At 38.8% G+C, this 26,206-nt stretch overlaps 1 protein-coding gene across 1 annotated transcript in view; it reads left to right on the plus strand.

Annotated features, from left to right (window-relative positions):
- DGKK (diacylglycerol kinase kappa) overlaps nucleotides 1–26,206 on the plus strand; it is a 185,903-nt gene that overhangs the window by 17,838 nt on the left and 141,859 nt on the right. The window contains exon 3 of the mRNA XM_077147019.1: nucleotides 5,148–5,245. Coding sequence (XP_077003134.1) covers nucleotides 5,148–5,245 — 98 coding nt within the window. The remainder of the gene's footprint in view (nucleotides 1–5,147; nucleotides 5,246–26,206) is intronic.

Here is a 26,206-nt window from a genome sequence, read left to right on the forward strand (position 1 = left end):
TGCAAATTTATTAAAATACTCAAGCATAGTAACCCTAAAAGATATTATATATAAATAAAATACAAAGAGAACAAGTTTAAACAAATGACTAGGTACCATTTGGTATCCTTCTCACTAATCTTAATTGTTACCAGGATTTAATCTATTTTTGGTACTCTTTTCACTTTAATTGAAAAGCTCCTGACTCATTACCTTAGTGTCAAATTTCTCCAGTAGCTGACACTTGAATTTGGAGCTAAGTGTCAAAATGACCATTTCCGAGGCTCTCCCATTTTTGTAAAGACTAAGAAACGACAACTAAGCTTTACTCTCCACTTGGCAGTCCAAGTTTGATCCAAAATAGCTTTCTACTAATTATAGGCGAGGCCTCGACTTGCCCCTGATCAGTTTAATTCCCTGAACTTCAAAATGTTCTGGTCAGAAAAGAGAATATGAAGTCTACCCAGAAAGCAGGAAACCCTAACAACCATCTAATTTTCTTATCAAAAGGAACAACTTCTCTCTGAAATGAGATAGAAAACCTCTACATTTTCTACAATTACTACTGTGCAGGATTGTCATATAAAGCTGTGTGAATTTTACACTGCATGAGGGTATCATATCAAAGGGCACACCTTTCACACCATAGATGTATGGATTTTATTCTAACAATTTTCTGGCAGACGGCATTCTAGTTCCTTGTTCTAACCAAATCAACATATTACTACAATTTTCTGACAAATGGAAGAATAATATCTTTAGGAAAGAGTACCCTTTTCTAATGTGCCCAAAGGTGTCTTATGAGCTACTGATGACCTAGCTACTAACACCTTTCTTTACATACAGTGGCTTCTTTAGCAACTCCTAAAAGACTGTAAGGCCTATGCTCAGAAATGATTTCCAAAACTATGTATTTTCTTTCATATCACATTTCATCTGAGTTTCATTTTGAAACAGAAACCTAGAATAAGGATCTGAGACAGGAATTTAAGGGGTTTCAGGCATAGGAAAGTGCACACTCACAGGTATACACTAATACATTCATTCCTGACAAATATCCAAGTATATATACTCCAAAAACTGACCGGTCTGGTAGGTAGGCATGCACACACGCACAGGCTAACAATAGTGATTTAGCTGGACATTGACATATGAAAGGAGAAGGCTCTGGTGCCAGCCTCTTACCAAGCTGTCTTATTTTACCTACTTTTTAGGCTGTCTCATTCTCACAGGCAATGAGTTCCCTAAACTTTGCATACTGGTGTGCAAGCTCAATTCAATGAAACTTCTACTAAGGGCTTACTAGTTATAAAGAGCTATGCTAAGAGGAGATAGGAAGCCCTTCAGTCTTGGAAAGCTGCTTGAAGGAAGTGAGATCTGAACTGTGTCTGAAGATTAGGTAGGGTTTTGATAAGCAAACATAGAAAAAGGGACACATGAAACAAAGTGAATATCTTAAACATAAAATAGGAGTGGTAGAAAGAAGCCAATGCTTTGAAAATCCCACAAAGACTGACATGGCTGGAATAGTTGGTGCATAAGGAAGTAAGGCTAGAAAAGTTAGATAGATGCTAAATTGCACAGGGCCTTGAAAGTCAAGTGAAGGAATTTGTGTTCTATTCCATATGCAGTGCGGAATCATGGAAGTTGTATGCAGAGTAGAAAATGTCTGTATGCCCTGCTGCTTTAAAAGTGATGAAACAAAATTAATGCAGTCTGTAACTGGAAGGGCAAATAATATTTTTGGAGAAATAGGCAGAGGAAAAATACTGAATTAGAAGTTGAAGTATTGGAAGAGAAGGGGGAAAGAGGACAATGCAAATTTTTAAGGGATTGATCTTGGGTAATTTTTTGCAATAACTTTTCTACCTTTTCCTTTGTTTTTCTCTTTGCTGATGAAAATCCTCTGAAAAGTCTTGAAAAGAGAGGAAATATTGTTAATGTTGTCTTCAAATAGAAAGCAAGAGGCTTTTCTCTTATTACCCTTGTCCTTATATGTAAACCTAAGAATAAGCATTTAGGGAAACCAATGAGGCAGTTAATAGTTACCCAGTTATTAATAGGAAGAGCACAAGAACACTTCTCTTGTGTTACAATAATAAGAATATATTGTCTCTGCATCAAAGATTCTATTTCAACGTTCTTTGCACATAGTATGCACTCAATAACTGTTGAACTAATAAAACATAATACAGAATTTTTACACATAATGAGGTTAAAATATCTCCAAAGACAGCAAACTACGCTGTTCTCAGGGTATTATAAGATTTGCTTTGAAAATGTTGAGGGGCGGTGGGAACTTTCTTAAAAAAAAAAAACAATTCTTTCCAGGTGAACCTTGTCTTTTAGGTATTAACTGCATAATAAGCCCTTTAAAATGACTGTGGATAGTAGAGGAAACACAGGGACAACCAGACAAAATAATCAGAATATAAATTAATAAACTTTTGAAAGTTTAATGAACTGAGAGCCTGGTAGGTGTCCAGCCTTTTGCTAGTTGGTGTGGGGAGCACAAACCTAAATGTGAAGTCTGCAATCTCACTTAGAAGACAAAATGTGCACACCAGAGACAGGTGCATAACAATCCAAGGCTAGATGTGATTTGGTTACAACATGTGTAGTACAGAGTAATGCTGGAGAATTTTGAAAGAAGATCAGTGAAGGTTGGAGGAGTTAAGTAAGGCCTCCTGATTAGGTGAGATCAATTGAATTTAGATCTGTGGCAAGGAGAAAGCATTCTACTACAAGAGAGCAACATACACAAAGACTTGGAGGCAAGAATTCTATTTGATTGATAATCAAAGAGCTTTGAGGGCAAGGTAGAGGGGTTCGGACTTTATTCTGTCACAGCAGAACATTAATTAAGGTTCTTGAGTAGGAAATGAACATTATAAAAGTGATGTTTTTAAGAAGATATATATTGTCACAGTAAGAAGGATAGATTGGAGGAGAGTAAGATGGGAAGCAGGGGGACTACTTAGGCTGTTGTAGAAATCCAAGCGAGAGATTTTGGTGGTCTGCTTGCTTTAAGAAGAGACAAAATTATTCATTCATCTAAAAATCATTTATTGAACACTTACTCTGTCAGGCACTGTGCCCATAACTGAAATTTACCTGAAGGAAACTATGGTCAAATAACAGAAATAAGACCAAGTATACAAATAACTTTAATCCTAAATAAAAAATGATAACAGCCACAAGAGAAGCTCTGAGTTCAAAAGAGACATGAATTGATTTGGTTTAGCACTATGGGTAGGCTTGGGTATCAGAAATGAGGAAAAGGACATTACTGAATTTTTCTTATGGGGTGGTACTGGGAGAAGGGATGAGAAGGGAATTTTAGTCAAACAAAACAGTGTGAGAAGAAGTAGAGGAAATGAAGCTATTCTTTTTATGTACTGATATTACAACATTGGCTGCTTATAAGAGACCTGGGCTCTAAGAGCAAGTCTGTCAATGCTGCCAAGATCTTAAGGCTCCTCACAGTGGATGATATTTTATATGACCAACTTTCTATAACTAGGAGAAATTAAGACAGATAGATATTTAATTCATAATGCAACGTAGCCTTGGGATTTCATGGATGAGGCTCATACCAGAGCATCTGTTTTGTTCACTAATAAATTCTTAGACCCAGTAATTTAAAAATAGCATATGAATTCCAGGGATAGTCATTTAGATGTTACTGTCGTTAAGTGATTGTGTTTGTCAAGCACACACCTCAGAAGACAGGCAAATATTATAAATGGCTGTGCAGAGGCAGCACTGAATTTCTGGGACGTGTACAGCAAAACCAGCTTATGTGTCATCCTGAAAAAGGATCACACCCTGTCCATGGCTGACATACAGTGGAAATCTGCCACTTTAAAGCCAACCAATAGAACAAGGCTGGCCGTATCAAAAAGTCAGGGTAGCAACACCCGAGTTCCCACTACATCTCCACTCATCTGACTTAGAGCTGTAAACATATAGATATGTGTTTATATCATAAATGGCAGCTGGAAATCCAACAGTTGGCATATGACCAATTGAGGTGAGGTCTTCAGAAGCTCAGAGAATAGAAATAAGCTTCCAAGGCATGCTGAAACATAGCTTGGTTTGGCCAAGCTATCAGAGTGCTGATTCTAGTCAGGAATTCTCAGAAAGAAGGTATCTTTATATATTGAGCTCAACCTGAATCTTACATGCAAACATGCGAAAACCTACCTGTCTTGAAGAGTGGACAAGTTTGGCCTCAAGGATAGGGTTTGTGTGTAGCATATAGAATAGATTGCCTCCCCACCACTAATTATTTCCAGTTATGCTTATACATCACTAGTCATCGCTCTCACCTATACCGTGAGAGGACAACATGTGCCTTGTTTTTCAAGTGATATCACAGAAGGCTGATGTATACATTTTTTCATGATTTAGAGATGAAAAGAAAAAGCACTACACACACCTAGTAATTTTTTCTAGGATAAAGTCAACCCTAGGGACTTTTGGTTGCCAGGGGGAATCTTATGAGAAGAGTTACAATGTAGTTGAAGAAGCCAGGCATAAAAGGGTCAATTCAGATGTGAGAGTCATTGAATCATCCTATGTTGTGTGTCTCTGGGCAAGGGCAGGCATCCTTCCAATAGCATAACTGGTAGCACTTGGGGGTTGTGAGCTGGTTCAGTCCTTGAGGCCAGAGTGAATGCTTTATTTTGGCTTTTCTCTCTGGGGAGCCTGGTAACTAGGGTATATGCATGACCCATTTTATTCTTTGCTCATAGGAAGCATAGAATTTTTGTTCTCTGGCATGAAGCTTCTTTTCTTTAACTCTGGGTAGAGGGAGGAAAAGCAATCTAAGTAGTTTGCTTTTGCTCTCCTAAGTTGCTTCTACTATCACCATTGTTGAATTCTGTCTTAGCTGTTTTAGTTAAGGTTTCCACAGAGCATATACTTCCTTTGTGGTGGGGCATCTGAGTATTTCATCACTTTGAAGCAGGCTTTTCCCAGCTTTTGCTTGAAGCGGATGAAAGGGGAAAGTGTGGGAAGAGAGGAAGTTCCAAGCAAAAGTAGTCTCAGATGCTGTTACTTCCCCTATATTCTTTCTGAACACTCCCTGGTCTGCCACCCTAAGGGGTCATGTGGTTCTTATTTTTTGCGTTACCATGTGGTTTCGCATGTTACTTACACTCCAGAGCTTGGACTTCATGCCCAGCAGCAGTGTAGCGGCATTTTCAAGAAAGTTGACGTTCTTTGTGAGAAACTAAGCCGGTATGGGCAGGCTGTTGAGGCTGTGAGGTGGCAACAATGACCTGCACCTTAACCTGCCCTCTCCCTAGGAGAAAAGGCCCAAAGACTAGCTGTATGTAAAGATACCACTAGTTCATTCTAATATCCTGGAAATTATTTCACAGGGTTAATAACAGAGGCACCGCCCTAACTCTTTCCACCTTCCCACTGGTCCCTCCAGTCCCTCTGGGGCAGCAAAGACCATTATTCCTAGAGAATCCTACAGGGGGAGTTTCAAGTCAGGAAGTAGAAGAAGCTCTTAGATCTGTGAAAAGGAGCTCTCTGTTCACTCTTGAGGCACCTTTGACTGTGACTCATAGTAAGCGCCTGATATTCTGAGTCACCACTATTAAGGGATGCTGGTCACTCAGTGCTCATTGTGAGCCCTTGGTAGCTATGCATACTTTATAGATCTTAAGAAGAGAATCTATTCTGAAGTTCACCACCTCCTACTTCACCCCCTCCATGCATTATTGAGTACATTCGTGATTCTCTGTATTATTATGCACAATTATTATGGATTTGTCCCTGTTGATGTATGTGTTTCTCTTCCTTCCAGCGTGAAGTAGTGTTTCTGTGTAGGAGTCTGGCATTATATTTTTTAGTCAAATCCTGTGAGGGGCATTCTCAGGAGAATGAACAGAGCAATTTGTTTAGAAAGCACTTCCCTCCCCCATATATCCTTTAGAAGATTGGGCTGAATACAAAAAGGACCAGTTCAAATCTGAACTCTTTGGGGACCTCACAGATGATCAAGTAGCCAGATTTCAAGCCAGCCAATTGGGATCTAGGGAAAAGTACTGGGGCACTAGAGCCTGCACGATGGAAGCACTAGGAATGGGATAGAAAAAGAGGAGAGAAATGAGTTTGGGAAGGAAAAAAATCACACCTGGGGAGGATAATGAGTAAAGGGTGAGCTCAAATGTTCAGGGATCCATTTCCCGCATATTGGCTCCAATTGCTATTGTAGGAAACACAAGAAAATTCGTATAGATCCAAGCACACGTACTTAGGCAAAAAGTTTAGTACAGTGAAAAAGAGTGTAGATTTTTGGAGTCAGATACACCTGACTTGGAAACCCAGCTCCATCACTCATTAAGTGATGAGGTCCTTGGGCAAGTCATTTAACTATGGACCTCAGCATTTTAATTTCAGAAACACATATAATGACATTCAAGTCTCAATAATGATTGAAATAATTAATGAAATCACCTAGTACAAAGTAGGAATGCAACACATATTTCTTCCTTCTTTCTGTGGATATGGTGACCATACATTTTGACTCCTACATTAGAACACAAGGCTTGTCGAGTGTGAGTATATGGGGTTGCAAAACAGTGTTTGGGGGATCAATTTGAAATCAGTGTTTTGCCCCAAATTTGGGAGCATAGTTTACATACTAATAGCACAGGTTCTCCCAGAGGTTAACGTGCTTTTGATTTCTGTGTATTTGTCCATACAAGCACATTGAGGAACAGAGTAGGTTTCACTGGAAAGCTAACGAGGACCATATATATAAGATCAAAACTTGCATATAGCTCTTGTATTCAAGAGCTACAATCTCCCACAACTAAGACACCACAATTTACCTGGTGGCAATTTATTCTACTGATAGCATATTCAAATTCCAAGTGAATTACTGGGAAGAAATAACTAGTTTTAAGAGGGTTAACTTTGCAAACTCAGAACTAGTTAAATGATATAAAGGTAACTATCACAAGGCCATTTTTCCACATAATAAACAATTAAGAGCAGGAGTTTATTACACTATTAACAAAATCCATGACTTTATTGGACATAAGCCAGAAGTCTACAACTATCTAGATAGCAGCTTCTATCATGCATTTATCCTAAAGCAGAAGTTCCAATCTTTTCTTACTCCCTTTTGCCATTCAGGTGCTTTGAATCCTCAAGGGAAGTCTAAGTATGCGATTAACACTGGCAAATTCATCTCAGTTTATCTTTGTACCTTTCAAGAGCTTAAGAGAGTTCAAGTGGACTTCACAGTCAACAAATCCAATTCTTTACCCATGGGTATATGAGAGAACTGTATACTTAAATTATCCATGACAAATGGCTATTCTTATCTTTCTTAAAAGTTTCCCTTCCTCCTTTTACCCTTGATGCAGAAGTAAGAAATGCTCATCCTACCTAACTCTTAATTTTCTAGGAGCAACTGAAGATTGGCTTTAGCAGCATGAAACCAGTATAAAACCAAAAACACTTCTTTCAGGCAAAGAAGTGAGTATAGAATAGGTAGAGCCCAACCAAATGAACTCTGTCTAGTAATTACAGAGAAATGAGCTATAAAAGGTAACTCATCATCTATTTACATTCCCTGTGGTTTTCCTGATGGACAGAACTTCCACCTTGGTATCCAAGTGATGGCTTTTTAATTTCTCCGGGCCTTTCTCACCTGGAGACATGGTGAAACTCTTTTCCAGGCTCATGATTCACTGAGCTATTTTTAGCCAGGAACAGCAAGTTACATAATCTAAAATAACAAGGGAAATATAAACTCAAAACCTCAGGAACCTTAAGTGTGAAAGGGCATTCTTTATGCCCCATGAATGTGTAAATTACAGAGACACACCATTTACTCATTGAACGACTCAGAGGTGTCCTGGGATGTCCTTTGGTCTATCTTTATTTCCTAATTGAGTCATATATATGCATGTCATCCAAATACCATATCCCAAGGTAAGAGTACATACTGATTGATGACTTGAAACTAGAATGAGTGCATGAATAGTTGGATGGTTCTGGAGAGAGGAGAGTGAATGGATAAGAGAATCAGAGAGAAGCAGTGGTTTGTAGGAAAAGCTGTCAGTGAAGATATTTCAGGAAGGCAGAATTCAGTGTGTAAAACCTTTATGTACATGAAAAAAATATCAAGCACATATTATCCTTGAAGCTTACAATATTTTATACAATCTGCCTGATTTGTCCTTTCAATATTCCAGCAAAGATAACGAGAAAGTAGGTTTTATATTTATAACTCCATTGCTTCAATAGATACAATTAGTACTTTTCTTTCCCTAAGTTCAAAGTACAGTAAATTGTCATATTTCCTCAGTAGCATCTATTTCTGTTCATTTTGTATTATTTCCATATATACTTTTTAGGATGTGTGTGTGTATATGTGTAGATATATATATTAGCTTACTTATATTGATATAAATAAATTAAAATGATAAAAATGATGCTTATTTTCTGGGTTCAAATTATTTCAGGGTGTCATTGATACAATTCAACAAAAGATGATGATAAAGTACATTGGTAACACTCTATTCTTTTGCTCAGTTCTGAATTCTAATGCAACTTATAGCCCAAAACAAGACTTCTTGAATCAGAACGTTTACTTTCCCCAAGGTAAACGTCACGAGGCCAATTCTATGCATAATAAACACCCTAGTGCACTAAGAACTAAGAAAGATGAAACACACATGTTTTTTAAGTGTCAAGACAGCTCCTCTTCTTTAGCTGGGCAATTTGCCTGAGTTGAAGATGTAATGCTATCTATTCTATGAAGGAATATGAAGTCACTTAGGCATATATAACCATATTTAAGTGAGAGCATAAATCATATCCTAAAAGACAAATGCAATGTATTTTGATTAGTCACACCACAACTAAGAGTTGACTATTACAAAATCTTAAACAAACAACCCTGTTAAACTTTTCTATTGCAGTTTAATAATGGTATGCAAAATTCAGCTGAACTACATTCAGACATGTTTACCAAGAAAAAAATTAACCATTTCAGGACATGGTCAGGAAGAGAAGTGAAGATGCTGTTTTTGACCTCACTCTGTTTCAGGATGATGAGCTAGGTCAGGGGGACTTTGTGGTGGTGGCATCAATTCTAAATGGGTCCAGATTCTAAGCCTGCCTCAGATTTCATGAAACAGCATGTCCTGTCCTTTCTACAGGGAATGGAATCATAGAAAATTGTAAAAATTTGCAGGGAGCAACTTAAGTCCATTAATCTTGGTACTCTGGCTAAACCTCATAACACAGATTGGTAGAATCACTCAGTGTGATTCACTCCATGAACCCTGTAGGGGATTCATGGGGTATTATGTTTTTATTGCTGTGTAACAAATCACCACGAATTTAGTGGCTTGAGACAATACCTGTTTATTATCTCACAGTTTCTATAGGTCAAAAGTCCAGGCTTGAATTAGTTGAGATCTCTGCTTCAGGGTCTCACCATCCTGTAATCCAGGTATCTTTCAAGGCTGCAGTTCATCAGAGGCTTGGCTGGGGAATGATTTACTTCCAAGCTACTTTAGTTTGTTGGTAGAATTCATTTCCTTGTGATTGCAGGACAGAGGATTCAGTTTCTTACTGGATGTCACCCTTAGTTCCTAGGGACTATCCATAGTTCCTTGCCACATGGGTTTCTTCAACATGGACAATTACTTCATGGCAGCTGACTTCTTCAAGGCCAGTGAGGGATCTGAAGGGGGCCTAGGTTGTCTGTTAGCAACACCAAATTATATGTGTATGTATTTATGTATGTAGGTAGGTATGTATGTGTATGTATACACACATATACATGCAAGCGTGGGAGTCACTTATACTTTGCTATATTGTTGGTTAGCAGCAAGTCCATACTCAAGAGGAGGAGATTGCACTAAGGAGTGAACACCAGAAGACAGCGATCATTGGGGGTTACCTAGGGTCTCTCACAATGTGCCAGGGAAACTCCAAGTCCAGAAGGGTAAAAGCTTCCATTTAAGCTGTCATGTCCGGTTTGGTCTAAGGCTGCCAGAATGCAATATACTAGAAATGGGCTGGCTTTTTCAATGAGGATTTATTAGCTACAAATTTGCAGTTCTAAGACCATGAAAATGTCCAAATTAAGGCATCAAGAGGAAGATACCTTCTCAGAGGAAAGGCTGCTGGCATCTGGGGTTCCTCTGTCACCTGAGAAGGTACATGGCAACGTCTGCTGACCCTTTTCTCCTGGTTCTGGTTTCACTGGCTATCTGCAAAATGTCTCTGGGCATTTCTTTCTCTCTTAGCTTCTCTTGGCTCATTTTCCTTCTAAGCTCTCTCTCTGTGAGCTCTCTTAAAGGATTAAGACTTACCTTGAATTGGGTGGGTCACCTCCTTGGAAACAACCTAATCAAAAGGTTCCCCCAAAATAGGTCTGTCCCCGCCCAAGAATGGATTAAAAGAACATAGTCTTTTCTGGGGTACATAACAGATTCAAACCAGCACACATCCCTACACCAGAGAATTAGGACCTTATACATCAGAGACTGTGCTTTATAATTTTACTCTAGGTAAAGCACAAAGACACAGATATAACAAAACAGGAATTTTTTAGTACACAAAATAAGTTTATTATACCCTATACATAAAATAAAATATTTAGCTTTCAAAAATGTCATTATCAGGATTTAGAAAAACATTTTTTGGGGAATATTTATAGATTCACAGGAAGGTACAAAGGTACAGGGAGGTCTATTCTTCACCCACCTACTTTTCTATTAACATTTGCATAACTATAGTATAGATTTCACCAGTTATATATGCATTTGTGTGTGTGTGTGTATGTGTTTGTAGTTCTATGTAATTTTATAATATGTGAAGCTTTAGGTAACTGCCTCCCTCATGCTACCCCTTTATAACTACACCCACCTCTCCAACCTACATCCCTAACCCCTGGCTGTCACAAATCTGTTCTCCATCTCTATAATTATGTTATTTCACAATTGTTACATAAATGGAATCATGCAGTATGTATCGTTTTAAGATTGGCTTTTCACATTCAGCATAATTTCCTTGAGGTTCACCCAAGCTGTATTCCTGAGTAGTATTCTATGGAATGGCTGTACCACAGTTTGTTTAACCACTCACCCATTAAAGGACATGCCAGTTTCCAGTTTTGCCTATTATAAGTAAAGATATTTTGAACATTGGTGAACACATTTCTGCATGAAAATAAGTTTTCATTTCTTTGAAACCTATGTCCAGGAGCACAATTGCTGTTGTTGTTGGGTCAGTCCATTTCCAGTTTTAAAAGAAACTGCTGAACTATTTTCTACTGTGGTTGTACTATTTTACTTTTCCAACAGAAATGTATGAGTGATCCAATTTCTCCACACTCCCCTCCAGGATTATTTTTAATTTTAATTAAAAATTATCTTTAATAAATAATAAAATAAATAAAACCATATTTATTTTTAATTTTAGCTGTTCTGAAGGGCATGTAGTGATACCTTATTGTGTTTTAAGTTTGCTTTTCCCTAAAGGCTAGTGATGTTGAACATCTTTTCATGTGCTTTGTCATCTGTATATATTCTTTGAGGAAATTCCTGTGCATGTCTTTTGCCCATTTTCTAATTATACTATTTGTTTTGGAAATGTTGAGTTTTGAGGGTTCTTTATATATTCTATGTACTGGTTTGAAAGGACGTATGTCTCCTAGAAAAGCCATGTTTTAATCAAAATCCCATTTCATAAAGGCAGAATAAGCCTTATCCAATATCTGTATGTTTGAAACTGTAATAAGATCATCTCCCTAGAGATGTGATTTAATCAAGAGTGGTTGTTAAGCTGGATTAGGTGACGACATGTCTCCACCCTTTGGGGTGGGTCTTTATAAGTCTCTGGAGTCCTATAAAGAGGAAACATTTTGGAGAATAGGAGATTCGGAGAGAGCAGAGAATGCTGCAGCACCATGAAGCAGAGAGTTCATCGCCAGCAACATTTGGAGATGAAAAAGGAAAATGCCTCCCGGAGAGCTTCATGAAACAGGAAGCCAGGAGAAGAAGCTGGCACATGACCCTGTGTTCGCCTTGTGCCCTTCCAGATGAGAGAGAAACTCTGACTGTGTTTACCCTGTGCCTTCTCACTTGAGAGAGAAACCCTGAACTTCATTGGCCTTCCTGAACCAAGGTATCTTTCCCTGGATGACTTAGATTGGACATTTCTGTAGACTTATTTAATTGGGACATTTTCTCGGTGTTAGAACTGTAAACTAGCAACTTACTAAATTCCCTTTTTTTTTTTGAAATTGGTACTATGTTTATTGATAGAGATCCAGAAACATTTGCACCCATTTAAAATTTTCTCAACAAAAGAACTAAGAGGAGAAGCATTAATGTTCTCATTCACAAAGCTAAATTTTTTGAAATTAGTCCATTAGGAAGAAGTCTTCTATTATGTGAAGTGTTTGTCTTGTGACAGTGTCCTTTTTTTTTTTTTACATTTTTTTATTAATTAAAAAAAATTAACTAACACAACATTTAGAAATCATTCCATTCTACATATGCAATCAGTAACTAAATTCCCTTTTTAAAAGCCATTCTGTTTCTGGTATATTGCATTCCGGCAACTAGCAAACTAGAACATTCTAGATATACGTTCTTTGTTGGATACGTGAATTGAAAATATTTTCTCCCAATCAGTAATTTGTCTTTTCATTCTCTTAACGGAGTCTTCTGTGGAGCAAAATGTTAAAATTTCACTGAGGTCCAATCTACCAATTTTTACTTCTATGGATTGTGCTTTTGATATTTTATTGCTATGTGCCTGTTATATAACACTTTTGCAGAAACATTTTACATGAAGTCCTTTCTGATTTCATGTCTTTGAAGGCATATGGTCGTGTGTGCATGTATGCTGGGTGGCCTAACTGCAAAAATTTGAGCTTATTGTTGTGCATAATGACAAAGTATATGCACTACTATGGATTTCACAGAAACATAGCTTCTAGAGCTGAATATAATACTATAAAAAATATTATTCAGTGAGATTTTATTTACCTTGCTTGATATGAACAGAGGGGAAATAGCTCATAAAATTGCATTCCATCTTCAAATTATCCAGTTAGAGAAAATAAAAAGGGAAGCATGATTAGTATATGTATACAATCATATAAATCTGTGAAATTTCTACCTTGAAAATTGTGGTCATAGAGAAGCAAAAATTCTAAAATCTAAAATTCTTTAATTTCTTGGGGAAGCAGCACATAATTTTACAGAAAATGAGACCAAAGACCACTGTTCAAAAATAACTGAGGCTTACCTAAGACACTAATATGAATCAAAATTCAGTAAAATGGAACTTCCAGAAGAACACTGGTCTTAAGCATTCTATATGAGGACAGTCAGTTTCCTTGTGTTTACAACACCAAACACTGGCTAGTCATTATCAGCCAGCTCTTGAAACTCAACTAAGTGTAAGGTAGGACAAGCCCTCTGATGCCTTACCTTGTACCACCATGTGCCCAATTCCTATCAAGTTCAGGGCAAACAGAAAGTCCAAATGATGTGCCCAGATTTCCAGCAAGAAATTTTCTCAGAGTCAGGAATGAGGGGGCAATAACTGAGCTTTTCTGGATTCTGTTTGGAAACTTTCAGGACATTAAATGCTGCTTTCTTCCAAAAAAATGACTTAAAGGTGATCTAAAAATAACTTGAGTATGGATCAACCCCACCTCCACCTCTAACCCCCATAAACATGGTAGAAAGTTTTTTTTGGAAAACAAGCAAAATGATCAATAAACATTCTTTGACCCTTTGTTAAATGAAAAATAAAAAGATCTTCAGCCAACTGGGCAACTCAAATGCAAGAATTATTTGCATGGTATTTCCAACCATTAGAGAGAAATAGGCATCTAGCAGGAACTATGTCCTTTCATTGTTCTTTTAAAACTTTCACCACTTATTTACACATTTTTGTTACTTATTTTTTATTGATATATATTATATATTCACATACCATGTAATTAAAGTGTACAATCAATGGTTCACAATATCATATAGCTGTACATTTATCACAACTGACTTTTTTGTGAAAAAAACATGCATTTTGTATATATATATATATATGTTGCCTTTTTGAGGCAATAATTTCATTTCCTTTTTGAGGCAATAAATTTCAAAGCACATCGTGACAATTAGTTGTAGAACAAATTTCAGAGTTTGGTATGAGTTACAATTCCACAATTTTAGGTTTTTACTTCTAGTGGCTCTAAGATACTGGAGACTAAAAGAAATATCAACTTAATGATTCAGCAATCATATTCCTACCTTCTCTGTATAACTCCACGATCACCTTTGATCTTCCTCCCACTCTTTAGGGATATCTGGGCTATGCCCATTCTAACTTTTTCATGTTGAAAGACACTATCAATAATATGAGACAAGAGAATGGAACTAGTTGATGTTCTGGAGAGACTGGCCCCTCTTTCAGGACTTATCTGATCCAGAGACCCATCTGGAGGTTGTAGGTTTCTGGAAAGTTACCCTAGTGCGTGGAACCTTTATAGAATACTCTGTAAAGCCCTATGTGTGCTTTAGGATTAGCAGGAATGTTTTGGTTGGAGTTTGGCAAACTATGATAGTTAGCAATGTCTAACTGAAGCTTGCATAAGAGTGACTTATAGAGTAAACTCTCAACTCTGTTTGAGCTCTCTCACTCACTCAATCCTACTTTTGGTCAGGATGTCAGGGTTGATCCCACAGTGCCAAGACCAGGCTCATCTCTGGGAATCATCTCCCATGCCGCCAGGGAGACTTTCACCCCTGGATGTCATGTTCCATGTAGGTGGGGAGAGAAACGATTTCACTTGCAAAGTTAGGCTTAGAGAGAGTGAGGCCATATCTGAGCAATAAAGAGGTCCTCTGGAAGTAACTCTTAGGCACACCTATAGGTAGGCTAAGCTTCTCTACTACATACATAGGTTTCACAAGAGCAAGCCTCAAGATCAAGGACTTGGCCTGTTGATTTGGGTGTCCCTGATGTTTGACACAGCATCTGGGGTTTCCCCAGTGGTAAAATTTAATAGTTCCATATTTTTTCTCCCATCTCTTAAGGGACTTAACCAATATTTTTTTAATATCTGCTTAATATACTCTGAGATGTATCCAGGCAATACATTAAGCTATACAGGATTAAAGGCCCTCATTCTTATCTTGGGCTCCCTGTGTCTACATTATTTAAATGATCTATCCAGGCAGGTTGAGTTAGATTTTGTGCTACAGAAAACCCAGTTCTGGACATAATAAGACTTTCTTCCCTTGGTCTCAAAGAGTAGGTGAAGTTCTAGAATACAAGCAAGGTCCTCCTTACCCCTGTATTCTGAATTACCTTAATCCCCACCCAGTTGCTTTTATTCTTATCTCTAAATACCAGTTTATACAGATATAAAACAGCCCCTCAAAATCCAGAAATAGCAATTACTACTCTGGACTAAATGTGACTGCTATAAGAGCTTGCAATCTAGGCTCCAGTTTTCTTATATGTATTTTCTAAATGAGACCGTATAATATTTGCTGTTTTGTTTCTGACTTATTTTGCCTCACCAAAAGTCCCACAGGTTCATTCACAATGTTGCATGCCTCACAACTTAGCTCCTTTTTGTAGCAGCACGATGTTTGATCATATGTATACACCATTGTTCACCATTCTACTTCTCAGTCAGTGCCTCCTTCAGCCACCTCCATTCATTGGGAATCATGTTTAATGTCCGAAGTCAGCAGTTCATCAATACTCTCCATTTTAGATAATTTCATTGTTCCCAAGACAAAGATAACCAATAAACACACCCTCACCAAATAAAAAACCCATACCTGCCCTTAACTCTTGTCCTTTCCCCCATTATTTACCCCTGGTGTTGCTGTAGTACGGTTGATATTTTCCTGTTAAACATAGCTTATAGTATGCAATAGCAGTTTTCTCCCTACACTCCGAACTTATACACTCTTTGTAAAAGATTCATACCTTTGCGGTAGTTCATGAAGAACTTACTTATATTGTAGTGTTAACTGGTGGGACACATGAATCTATACAACCCCTTTCAATCGTGTTCACCTTCGTTATAGTAATATTACTTAAAGACTCATAAGTGAACTGCTTTCACTTCTAGTCTCTTACATTTAAGTTCAATCTCATTAGCTAACCGTCAACTCATCTCTAGCTTCTGTGTATCTCTAGGCCCACTATATTCTATATTATAAGCCTCTGATTTTACCTTTGCCATGGTCATAACATTGGAATCATACAGAATCTATCCTTTCATGTCTGGCTTATTTCACTCAGCATCATGTCCTCAAGGCTCATCCATCTTGTCATGCTTCAGGACATCATTTCATCTTACTTACTCATGTAATTCCATTGTATGTATATACATTTTCTTAATCTACTCATCTGTTGATGGGCATTTGGATTGTTTCCATCTTTTCGCAATTGTGAATAATTCTGCTATTAACACTGGTGTGCAAATCTCTGTTTGTGTCACTGTTTTCAGCTCTTCTGGGTATACACCAACTAGTGGCATTGTTGGGTCATAGGGCAACTCGATATTTATTTTATAAGTGTGCTAATTTGAATGGATTTATGTACCCTAGAAAAGTCATGTTTTATTCCTTATCTCATTTTGTAAAGGCAGCCATACCTTCTAATCCTTATTCAGTATTGTATGTTGGAAACTTTACTTAGATTATCTCCATGGAGATGTGACCCAATCAAGTGTGGGTATTAAATTTGATTAGGTGGAGACATGTCTCCACCCATTCCAGGTGGGTCTTGATTACTTTACTGGAGTCCTATAAAAGAAGAAGTGTTTTGTTGAAAGCTTCAGAATGCCACAGAACCACAAAGCAGAGAGTCCACCACTCAGTGACTTTTGGAGATGAAGAAGGAAAATGCCTCCTGGGGAGTTTCATGAAACAAGAGGCCTGGAGAGAAAGCTAGCAGATGGTGCCATGTTCACCATGTGCCCTTTCAGTTGAGAGAAAAATGCTGAATGTCATCGGCCTTTTAACCAAGGTATCTTTCCCTGGGTGCCTTGGATTGGACATTTCTATAGACTTGTTTTAATTTAGACAATTTCACACCCTTCGAATTGTAAACTAGCAACTTATTAAGTTCCCCTTTTTAAAAGCCATTCCATTTCTGGTATATTGCATTCTAGCCGCTAGCAAACTGGAACACTGAGGAAGCACCAGACTGTTTTCCATAGCAGCTGTACCAGCTATGCATACATTCCCACCAGCAGTGCATACATGTGCCAATTTCTCCACATCCTCTCCAACATATGTAGTTTCCTGTATGTTTAATAGCAGTCATTCTTAGAGGTGTGAGGTGGGTATCTCATTATAGTTTTGATCTGCATTTCCCTTACAGCTAATGGAATAACCATCTCTTCATGTGCTTTTGAGCCATCTGGAATTGTTCTTCAGAAAAATATCTAATCATATCTTTGGCCCATTTTATAATTGGGTTGTTCTTTTGTTGGTGATTTATACAATTTCTTTATGTATACAGGATATCAAACCTTTATGCAATGTGTGATTTCTAAATATTTTCTTCCATTGAGTTGGTGGCCTCTTCATCATTTGGGGAACATCTTTTGAGGCGCAAAAGCATTTGATTTTGAGGAGCTCCCATTTATCTATTTTTTTCTTTTGTTGCTTATGCTTTGGGTGTAAAGTTTAGGAAGCTACCTTCTATTACTAGGTCTTGAAGAGGCTTCCCTCCATTTTCTTCTAGGAGCTTTATGGTACTGGTTCTTATATTTAGGTATTTGATCCACTTAGAGTTAATTTTTGTATAGGGTATAAGATAGGGGTCCTCTTTTATTCTTTTGGTTACTGATAACCAGTTCTCCCATGCCCAATTATTGAAAAGACTATTTTGTCCCAGTTCAGTGGATTTGGGAGCCTGGTTTAAGATCACTTTACCATAGATTTGGTGGTCTATAACTGGCTCTCGATTTGATTCCATTGGTCAATATTTCTATCTTTGTGCTGGTACCATGCTGTTTTGACTACTGTGGTTTTATAATAAGTTTTAAAATCAGTAAGTGTTCATCCTCTCACTTCATTCTTCATTTTTAGGATCCTTTTAGCTATTTGGGGGTCTCTTTCCCCCAAATGAATTTGGTAATTAGCGTTTCCAAATCTTCAAAGTAGGTTGTTGGAGTTTTGATTGGTACTGCATTGAATATGTTGATCAATTTAGGCAGAATTGACGTCTTAACTACATTTAACCTTCCTATCCATGAGCATGGAGTGTCTTTCCTCCTATGTAGATCTTCTTTGATCTCCTTTTAGTAATGTTATGTAGTTTTCTGTGTCCAAGTCTTTTACATCTATAGTTAATTTAATTCCTAGATACTTGATTCTTTTAGTTGCCTTTTTGAATAAAATCTTTTTTCCTTAATTAACTCCTCAGGTCACTGCTTGTGTATAGAAACATTACTGATTTTTGTTTATTTTTTATCCTGCCACCTTGATGAATTTTTTTATTAGCTCAAGTAACTGTGTTGTAGCTTTTCTTAGGATTTTCCAAGTATAATATCATGTCATCTGCTAATAATGAAAGTTTTAATTCTTACTTTCTAATTTGGATGCCTTTTATTTCTTTTTCCTGCCTGATTGCTCTAGCTAGAATTTCTAGTACAATGTTGAATAATACTGGTGACATAGGGCATCTTTGTCTCATTCGTGATCTTAGGGAGAAAGATTTCAGTCACTCACCATTGCATAAAATGCTGGCTATGGGCTTGTCATATATGCCCTTGATCATATTGGGGAAGTTACCTTTGATTCCTAGCCTTTGAAGTATTTTTATCAGAAAATGATATTGAATTTTGTCAAATGTTTTTTCAACATCAATTAAGATGATCATGTGATTTTTCCCTTTCGATTTGTTAATGTGTTGTATTACATTAACTGATTTTCTTGTGTTGTGAACCATCCTTGCCTTCTAGGATTAAACCCCACTTGGTCGTGGTGTATAATTCTTTTAATCTATTCTTGGATTCTATTTGCTAGTATTTTGTTGAGAATTTTTGCATGTATATTCATTAGGGCGATTGGCCTGTAGTTTTCCTTTCTGATAGCATCTTTACCAGGTTTTGGTACTAAAATGATGTTAGCTTCATAAAATGAGTTAGGTAGTTTTCTTTTTTCCTCAATTTTTTGGAAAAGTTTGAGCAAGATTGGTGTCAGTTCTGTTTGGATGTTTGATAAAATTCTCCTGTGAAGCCATCTGGTGGTGGGTTTTTTTGTAGGAAAATTTTTAATGACTGATTGAATCTCTTTACTTGATTGATTTGTTGAGTTATTCTATTTTCTCTTGAGTCAGTGTAGCTTGTCCTGTGTTTCCAGGAATTTGTCCATTTCATGTAAGTTATCTAGTTTGTTGCATATATTTGCTCATAGTATCCTCTTATGATTTCTTTTATTTCTTCTGGGTCTGTGGTAACGACCCCCTTCTCATTCCTGATTTTGTTTATTTGCATCCTCTCTCTTTTTGTCTTCGTCAGTCCTGCTAGTGGTCCACCGATTTTATTGATTTTCTCAAAGAACCAACTTTTGGTTTTATTGATTCTTTCTTTTGTTCTTTTAGTTTCCCATTCATTTAACTTGGCTTTAACTTTGTTATTTCTCTTCTTCTATTTGCTTTTGGATTAGTTTGCTGTTCTTTCTCAAGTTCCTCCAGATGAGGAGCTAAGTCCTTGATTTTTGATGTGTCTTCTTTTTTAATATAGGCATTTAGGGCAATAAATTTCCCTCTCAGCAAAGCTTTTGCCACATCTCATAAATTTTTTTTGCTTCTCATTTTTATTTATCTCCAGATAGCTACCAATTTATCTAGTAATTTCTGCGTTGATCTACTGGTTGTTTAAGAGTGTGTTATTTAATTTCCATATATTTGTGAAAGTTCTCATTCTTTGGTGGTTATTGATTTCCAGCTTCATTCCATTGTGATCAGAGAAAGTGTTTTGAATAATTTCAATGTTTTTAAATTTATAAAGACCTGTTTTGTGACCCAGCGTATGATCAATCCTGGATAATGTTCCATGGGCACTAGAGAAGAATGTATATCCTGGTGTTTTGGCATATAACTTATATATATGTATATCTTAGGTCTAATTCATTTATCAAGTTCTTTAAGTTCTCTATTTCCTGTTGATCCTCTGTCTGGTTATTCTATCTATAAAGAGTGGTGTATTGAAGTCTCCTACTATTGTTGTTGAAATGTCTATCATTTCCTTCAGTTTTGCCAATGTTTGTCATGTACTTTCTAGCTCTTTGATTAAGGGCATAAACATTTATGATTCTTATTTCTTCTTGGTGAGTTGTCCCTTTTAGTAATATATAGTGTCCTTCTTTGTCTCTTAGGATGTCTTTATATTTAAAGTCTATTTTTCGGCTATTAGTATATGTATTCCTGCTTTCTTTTGGTTACAGCATCGTGGAACATCTTTTTCCATCTGTTCATTTTCAATCTATTTGTATCCTTGTGTTAAGATGAATCTCTTATGAGCAGCATATAGCTGGTTCATATTTCTTAATCCATTCTGCCAATCTGTTTCTTTTAATTGGTATGTTTAATCCACTAACATTCAAAGTTATTACTGTAAAGGCATTTCTTGAATCCACCATCTTATCCTTCAGATTTTATTTGTCAGATCTATATCTTCTTTTCCCTCATTCTCTTTTTATCCTTTAAGTTACCCTTGCTGGTACACTTCAGTTCTGTACCCTCCTCCAGACCTCCCTCTCCTGTTGTGTTTTTTAGCTGGCAGAACTCTCTTTAGTATTTCTTGTAGGGCTGGTCTCTTTTTGACAAATTCTCTCAGCATTTGTCTGTCTGTGAAAAATTTAATGTCTCCCTCAGTTTTGAAGGACAATTTGGCTGGGTACAGAATTCTTGCTGGAAGCCTGTCTCTTTCAATATCTTAAGTATATCATATCACTGCCTTCTCGCCTCCATAGTGCCAGTTGAGTAGTCTGAACTCAGTCTTATGTGGTTACCCTTGTATATAGTAGATTGTTTTCCTCTTGCCACTTTCAGGATTTTCTGCTTCTCTTCAACATTTGACAGACTAAACATACTAATTAGTATGCTTACTTGGGGAAGACCTGTTTGGATTTGGTCTATTTGGAGTTTGTTGGCCTTCTTTGATTTGCATATTTATGTCTTTTATGAGGGTTAGGAAGTGTTCCCCCATTATATCCTCTACTACTCTTCCTAGCCTTTTACTCTTCTCCTTCTGGGACATCAATGATTCTTATATTTGTGCACTTTGTTCTGTCCATCATTTCCCTGTGATCCAATTCAAATTTTCCCATCATTTTTGCCATTTGTTCTTTTGTGTGTTCAAAATCACTTGTCCTGTCCTGTAGTTCACTTATTCTTTCTTCTGCCTCTTCAACTCTGCTGTTGTGTGCTTCTAGTATATTTTTGATTTGGTCTACAGCATCTCTAATCTCTGTGGTATCTGTTATTCTTCTGTTTTTTTTTCTTTCAAATTCCTCTTTATGCTCTTTTAGTGTCTTCTTGATGTCCTTTATGTCATTGGCCATCTCACTTGACTATTTAGTAGAATTACATGAAAAATCTTTGATTAGTTTTTCCAAAGTCTGTGTTTCCTCCAGTGTTTTAATTTGGTCATTAGGCTGGGCTGTATATGTCTGCATCTTGATATGCTTAGTTATCATCTGTTGTCTCTGTGCCTGTAAATATCTTGATTGGATTACTTTGTTAGTTGATTATCCTCAGTAGTCTAAACCTTTATATTTGCAGGACAGATGTGGAGGAGTATGTAGGGTGTGGGGCGGGGCACAACAGTGTGGTGACAGTTTGCGGCACAGGTAATAGGAATGGTTCAGGGATGCTATGTTGGTGCTGTGAGCATGGGGCAAGGGGAGTGGGGTTGTGGAGGTGTGGTGCAGGGGCTGTGGGGTCAGCGTGCACTTCAGCAGACCTTGAAATACAGGAGCAGGGTGTGGCATGGGGGACATAGAGGTAGTGCATGGCAGGAGCTGGATTGGGGGTCATTTGGATGCACAGGGGCTGATGCACAGTAGGATGTGGGTGTGTGTGTGGAGTATGGGGGTTGTTGGTATCAGGGTATGGGGTACAGGGCACAGAGGGCAGGGCACAGGGAGGGCAGGAAGCAGTGTGTCCTTGTGCAGGGGGAAGTGTCTATGGGGGCTTGGATGCAGATGTACAAGTGTGTAAGGGTGAAGCAGAGGTCCCGGGGATTGCAGGACAATGGTCAGGGGCAAGTGATGTCGGTGGGTGGTCCCTGTCACGGGTATGCAGGTGTGGGTGTGGGCCGGGGTGCATGTGTGTGCAGGGACTGAGCCATGTGGCACAGATGCATACATGAGCACCTTCCAGGTGTAGGAGCAAGACGCTTGTGCAGGGGGTGGGGCAAGGGGTTGAGTTTCAGGGGTCAAGAGGTCAGTGCACAAACATGTGGGTGCACGGTGGGGAGGTTGTGGCTGTGTGTGCACAGGACTGGGGATTTGCGCGGATCGGGGGGGGGGGGGCAAGGCCTTGGTGTGCACGTGCACAGAGCTCAGGGACAATGGCCAGAGGTTGTGCATGCATTGGCTGGGGGTGAGTGTGGCCCAGATACCAGGTCAGTGCTTGTCCAGAGCTGAAGGGGCATGGCATGAATGCGCGTATGTGAATGTATGCGTCTGGGAGACCAGATCCTGATGTGTACATGTGCAGAGCTCAGGGGGTGCTGGGCAGTACTGAGCGACTGTATGGGCTGGGTGCAGGTGTGTCCTGGGTATGAAGGTGAGGGCATGCAGCCTGGATGCACAAGAGACCACCTGCAAGGGACAGGGAGGGGGAGGTGGGTGTTGAGGAGCTGGGTGCAGGTGCACAAGTCTAAGGAGGGGCAGGGTGAGATTGTGCACTTTCGCAGGATAGGCTGGTGGGCTGGGGCAAATGTGCACACGCGGGCGGGTATGCACAGGATGGGGGAGTTGGGGCAGGAGCACTTGGAGTGCAGTAGGGGAGCGGGTGACAGGGTTCAGGTGTGTGGGATGTGGGGGGAGTCACAGGTCGCAGGGTGGGGGTGGCGTGTGGGAGGGTGGCGCATTCAAGGAACATGACTTAGCTTACTTCCTTGTCCCTGCCTACCTGTCTGTGCCCTCCTAAGGGGTCAGGGCTTCCCTTTGGAAAGGGGCACATTACGCCATTTGCACTAGCTGGACAGTCTCTGGTTCTCTGTGTCTCAATTTTTCCTTAATGACACTTTATAAATATTCATTAAGGGCCTAATATAGGTAAGTAGTGATATCTTAGGGACTGTGCTCATTGGAGAGAACTTGGCTATGACACAGATTTGTGATTTACCTAGATTGTTTTATGCTGAGGTTTCTCTTCCTAACCTGCTCAGTTTTGAAATTATTTCTATTCCTGGGTCCAGGGGTTATCCTTGCAGTCTTAAATTTGGTGGGTGGTTTCTTTATGGCAACAGGCTTGAGAGATATTAATAGGGTTTTTTTTTTCCTATTATATCTTGATTGTCCCCAGATGAATCAAATGCCAAATTTCAGTGTTGTTATCCACAGCTCACAGCAAGGAGATGGCAGCTTAAGGAAGCAGCATGGCTTAATCACACAGCTGGTTACTGCCTGAACCAAACTTCATGGAACTCAGAGTCCATTAATCCCACTGCTTCTCCCTGATACCTTAATACTGCCCATATTACACTCATGTGCAAGTGTTTCTATGAGAACTCACAAGCTAGATCATTCAGATCTCTTGGGGTCTTGCAAACTATATACCTTACACCAACCTGCACTTTCCAGAAGACAGAAGCAGTGTGTACAATATAGTGAATAATGTGTTTAGCCTTTGGAATTAGACACACTTAAGTTCAAGCCCAGACATCCCCTCTGTAACCATATGTGCCCTTGGAGAAATCAGTTTACCATTGTGTGCCCCAGTGCTTATCGCTATAACATGAAGGCAATAATACCTACATTGCCACGCTGTTGTGTTAGCACTAATAAATAAAGTGCTTACAAGGATGCCTGCTTCATAACGGAAACTTCAGAAAAGATGTAGCTATAGACTTGTATCTGTGAGTATGTTGCTTTTGGTCAGATGTACGCAAGGGTGGAGAAGGAAAAGGGGGATAATGTATCTCCATGTTTCTTTGTGTATCAGTTTTGTTGGATGCATTATTAGTGGATCTGCTTCAAACTGGACTCTCTTCTCCCATCTCCCCTACTCCTTCCTTTTCATGAGTAACCTTTGCTCATTAGGGCTCTGTTCAAAATCGAAGGAGAGTTCTCTCATCACCATCCCCAGGAAACAATTTTGCTCACTATTTATTACTTGTGTGATTCAAGACTAGCTGTGTCCCAGATCTCAGCTGATATCCTTGTCTTCCCATCTTAGTCAGTATCGTTTTCTCTTCCAGCAACTTTGAACAGGTTTCTGCACACACTAGTTAGGGCACAATCTCAGAGACAATAAAATGGTGGCAGAAAGACTGTTCTCAGACTAGTGAAAATCTTATGTGTCATTGGTGGGCAAATGAGCATCTTTTGCCACCTACAACTGTGTATTTGCCACCACCACCAGCCACCCTTCCAATGTAACGTGCTTATGCTATCCTTATTCCTTCTCTACTCTTCTTCCTCCTCCTCCTTCCAGAGCTTTCAGATTGAATTCTTCCTCAGTTCATCTTTCTTTCCCTCTCCTTCAGTGAATTTGTATTCATTTGGTGCCTGGATAGGCTCTCAGGAAGTGAGCAGCACAAAAGTCAGATGGTAACAGTCAGCCTTGCTCTCAGTCCTGGCCAGTGGGTGTTAGAATTTGCTCACTGTAGTTTATGGCCATCTATAAGCTGAGCAGTCTAAAGCCTTTAAACATAGCCTGCCTGCAGAGGAGAGTGCCTGGAGGAACGTTTTATCAGAAGTTGGCAAAGGAAGCATATCTGGATGGTGTTTCAATGGGGAAATCAATGAAGATCCCTCCTATGAAAAGGCTAGCAGTTAGTCTTACGTACAGCATGTGAACAAGCTGCGAGAAGTGGTCCCGGGGAAGGGGAGGCAACGGTAATAGCAGTGCTCTCAGTATTTCCTTGTGAGAGCTAAGATGCTTTGGTGTAGTAGCTGCTTGGTCAAGTTAAACTTTCTTTATTACCAGAAGTTGTCCAGGTCAGAGCAGAATTTCCCTCTAGACCCAGCATAGTATTACCGTGATTAACCAAGAGGATGCCTGCTAATGGCATACTTCTTTGCCAGTAGCAGAGGGAGTTATAGTGCAGGATGGCAGGAAAAGGGTGAGTAAGGGAAATTAGGCTTTGAAAATATGGACTGCTAATTACAATACCAACCAACACAGAATACATAAAATGTGGAGATAAATTGAAAAGAGCTTAGTGTCAGAAGTCAGGAGGCCAGAGCTAGTTTGCCACAGAGTGACCTTGGGCAAGTCACTTACTTTACTTCCTTGAATCGCGATGTTCATATCTGTGTTACCTACCTTGCCTACCTCTGAAGACTGACTTCAGAGTCAAGTGAGATTCTATAAGATCTTTATAGCCTATAAAATGCTATGTAAATTTAAACAATTATTACCTTAATAACTTTAGAATTTAACATTAAAAACAAAAACAAAACTGAACTAACTAGCTGTGATTCACACCACCAATTCTTCCCCCAATTCTGCTTCCTTCTGTCAATTGACTTAAAGCCCAGTGATTTACACATTATTTTCCACTGAGAGAATAATTGGTCATCCATTTCCTGTGAAATCCTGAGAGATTTTAACTCTACCATTTATTAACCCATTTGGGAAGTTATTTTATTGCTCCATGCCTCAGTTCTCCATCTATAAAGTGAAGACTATACTGGCATCTGTCTTTCAGAGTTGTTAGGATTAAATGAGATAATTCTTGCAACACGATTAGCATAGTGCCTCTCATCAGTAAGCAGTTACCAACTGTTAGCAGCTAGTCTTATTCTTAATATTACTCCAGCAGGTTGGTCCCTGGTGGCCTCCTTTCACCAACTGGCACAGCTTTTCAGCTTTGTTGTCTGGCCAGAATTTCTCTGAAACCAGGACCCACAACACAGTCTCTTTGACTGGTTAGTGTCTCCTGCAATCATCACTGATCTTTCCTCCCTTTTCCCTCCAGGTTCGGTTGGTTGTCAAACTACCATACCTCCTG

The sequence above is a fragment of the Tamandua tetradactyla genome, chromosome X (assembly GCF_023851605.1).
Source record: "Tamandua tetradactyla isolate mTamTet1 chromosome X, mTamTet1.pri, whole genome shotgun sequence".
Classification (NCBI taxonomy): domain Eukaryota; kingdom Metazoa; phylum Chordata; class Mammalia; order Pilosa; family Myrmecophagidae; genus Tamandua; species Tamandua tetradactyla.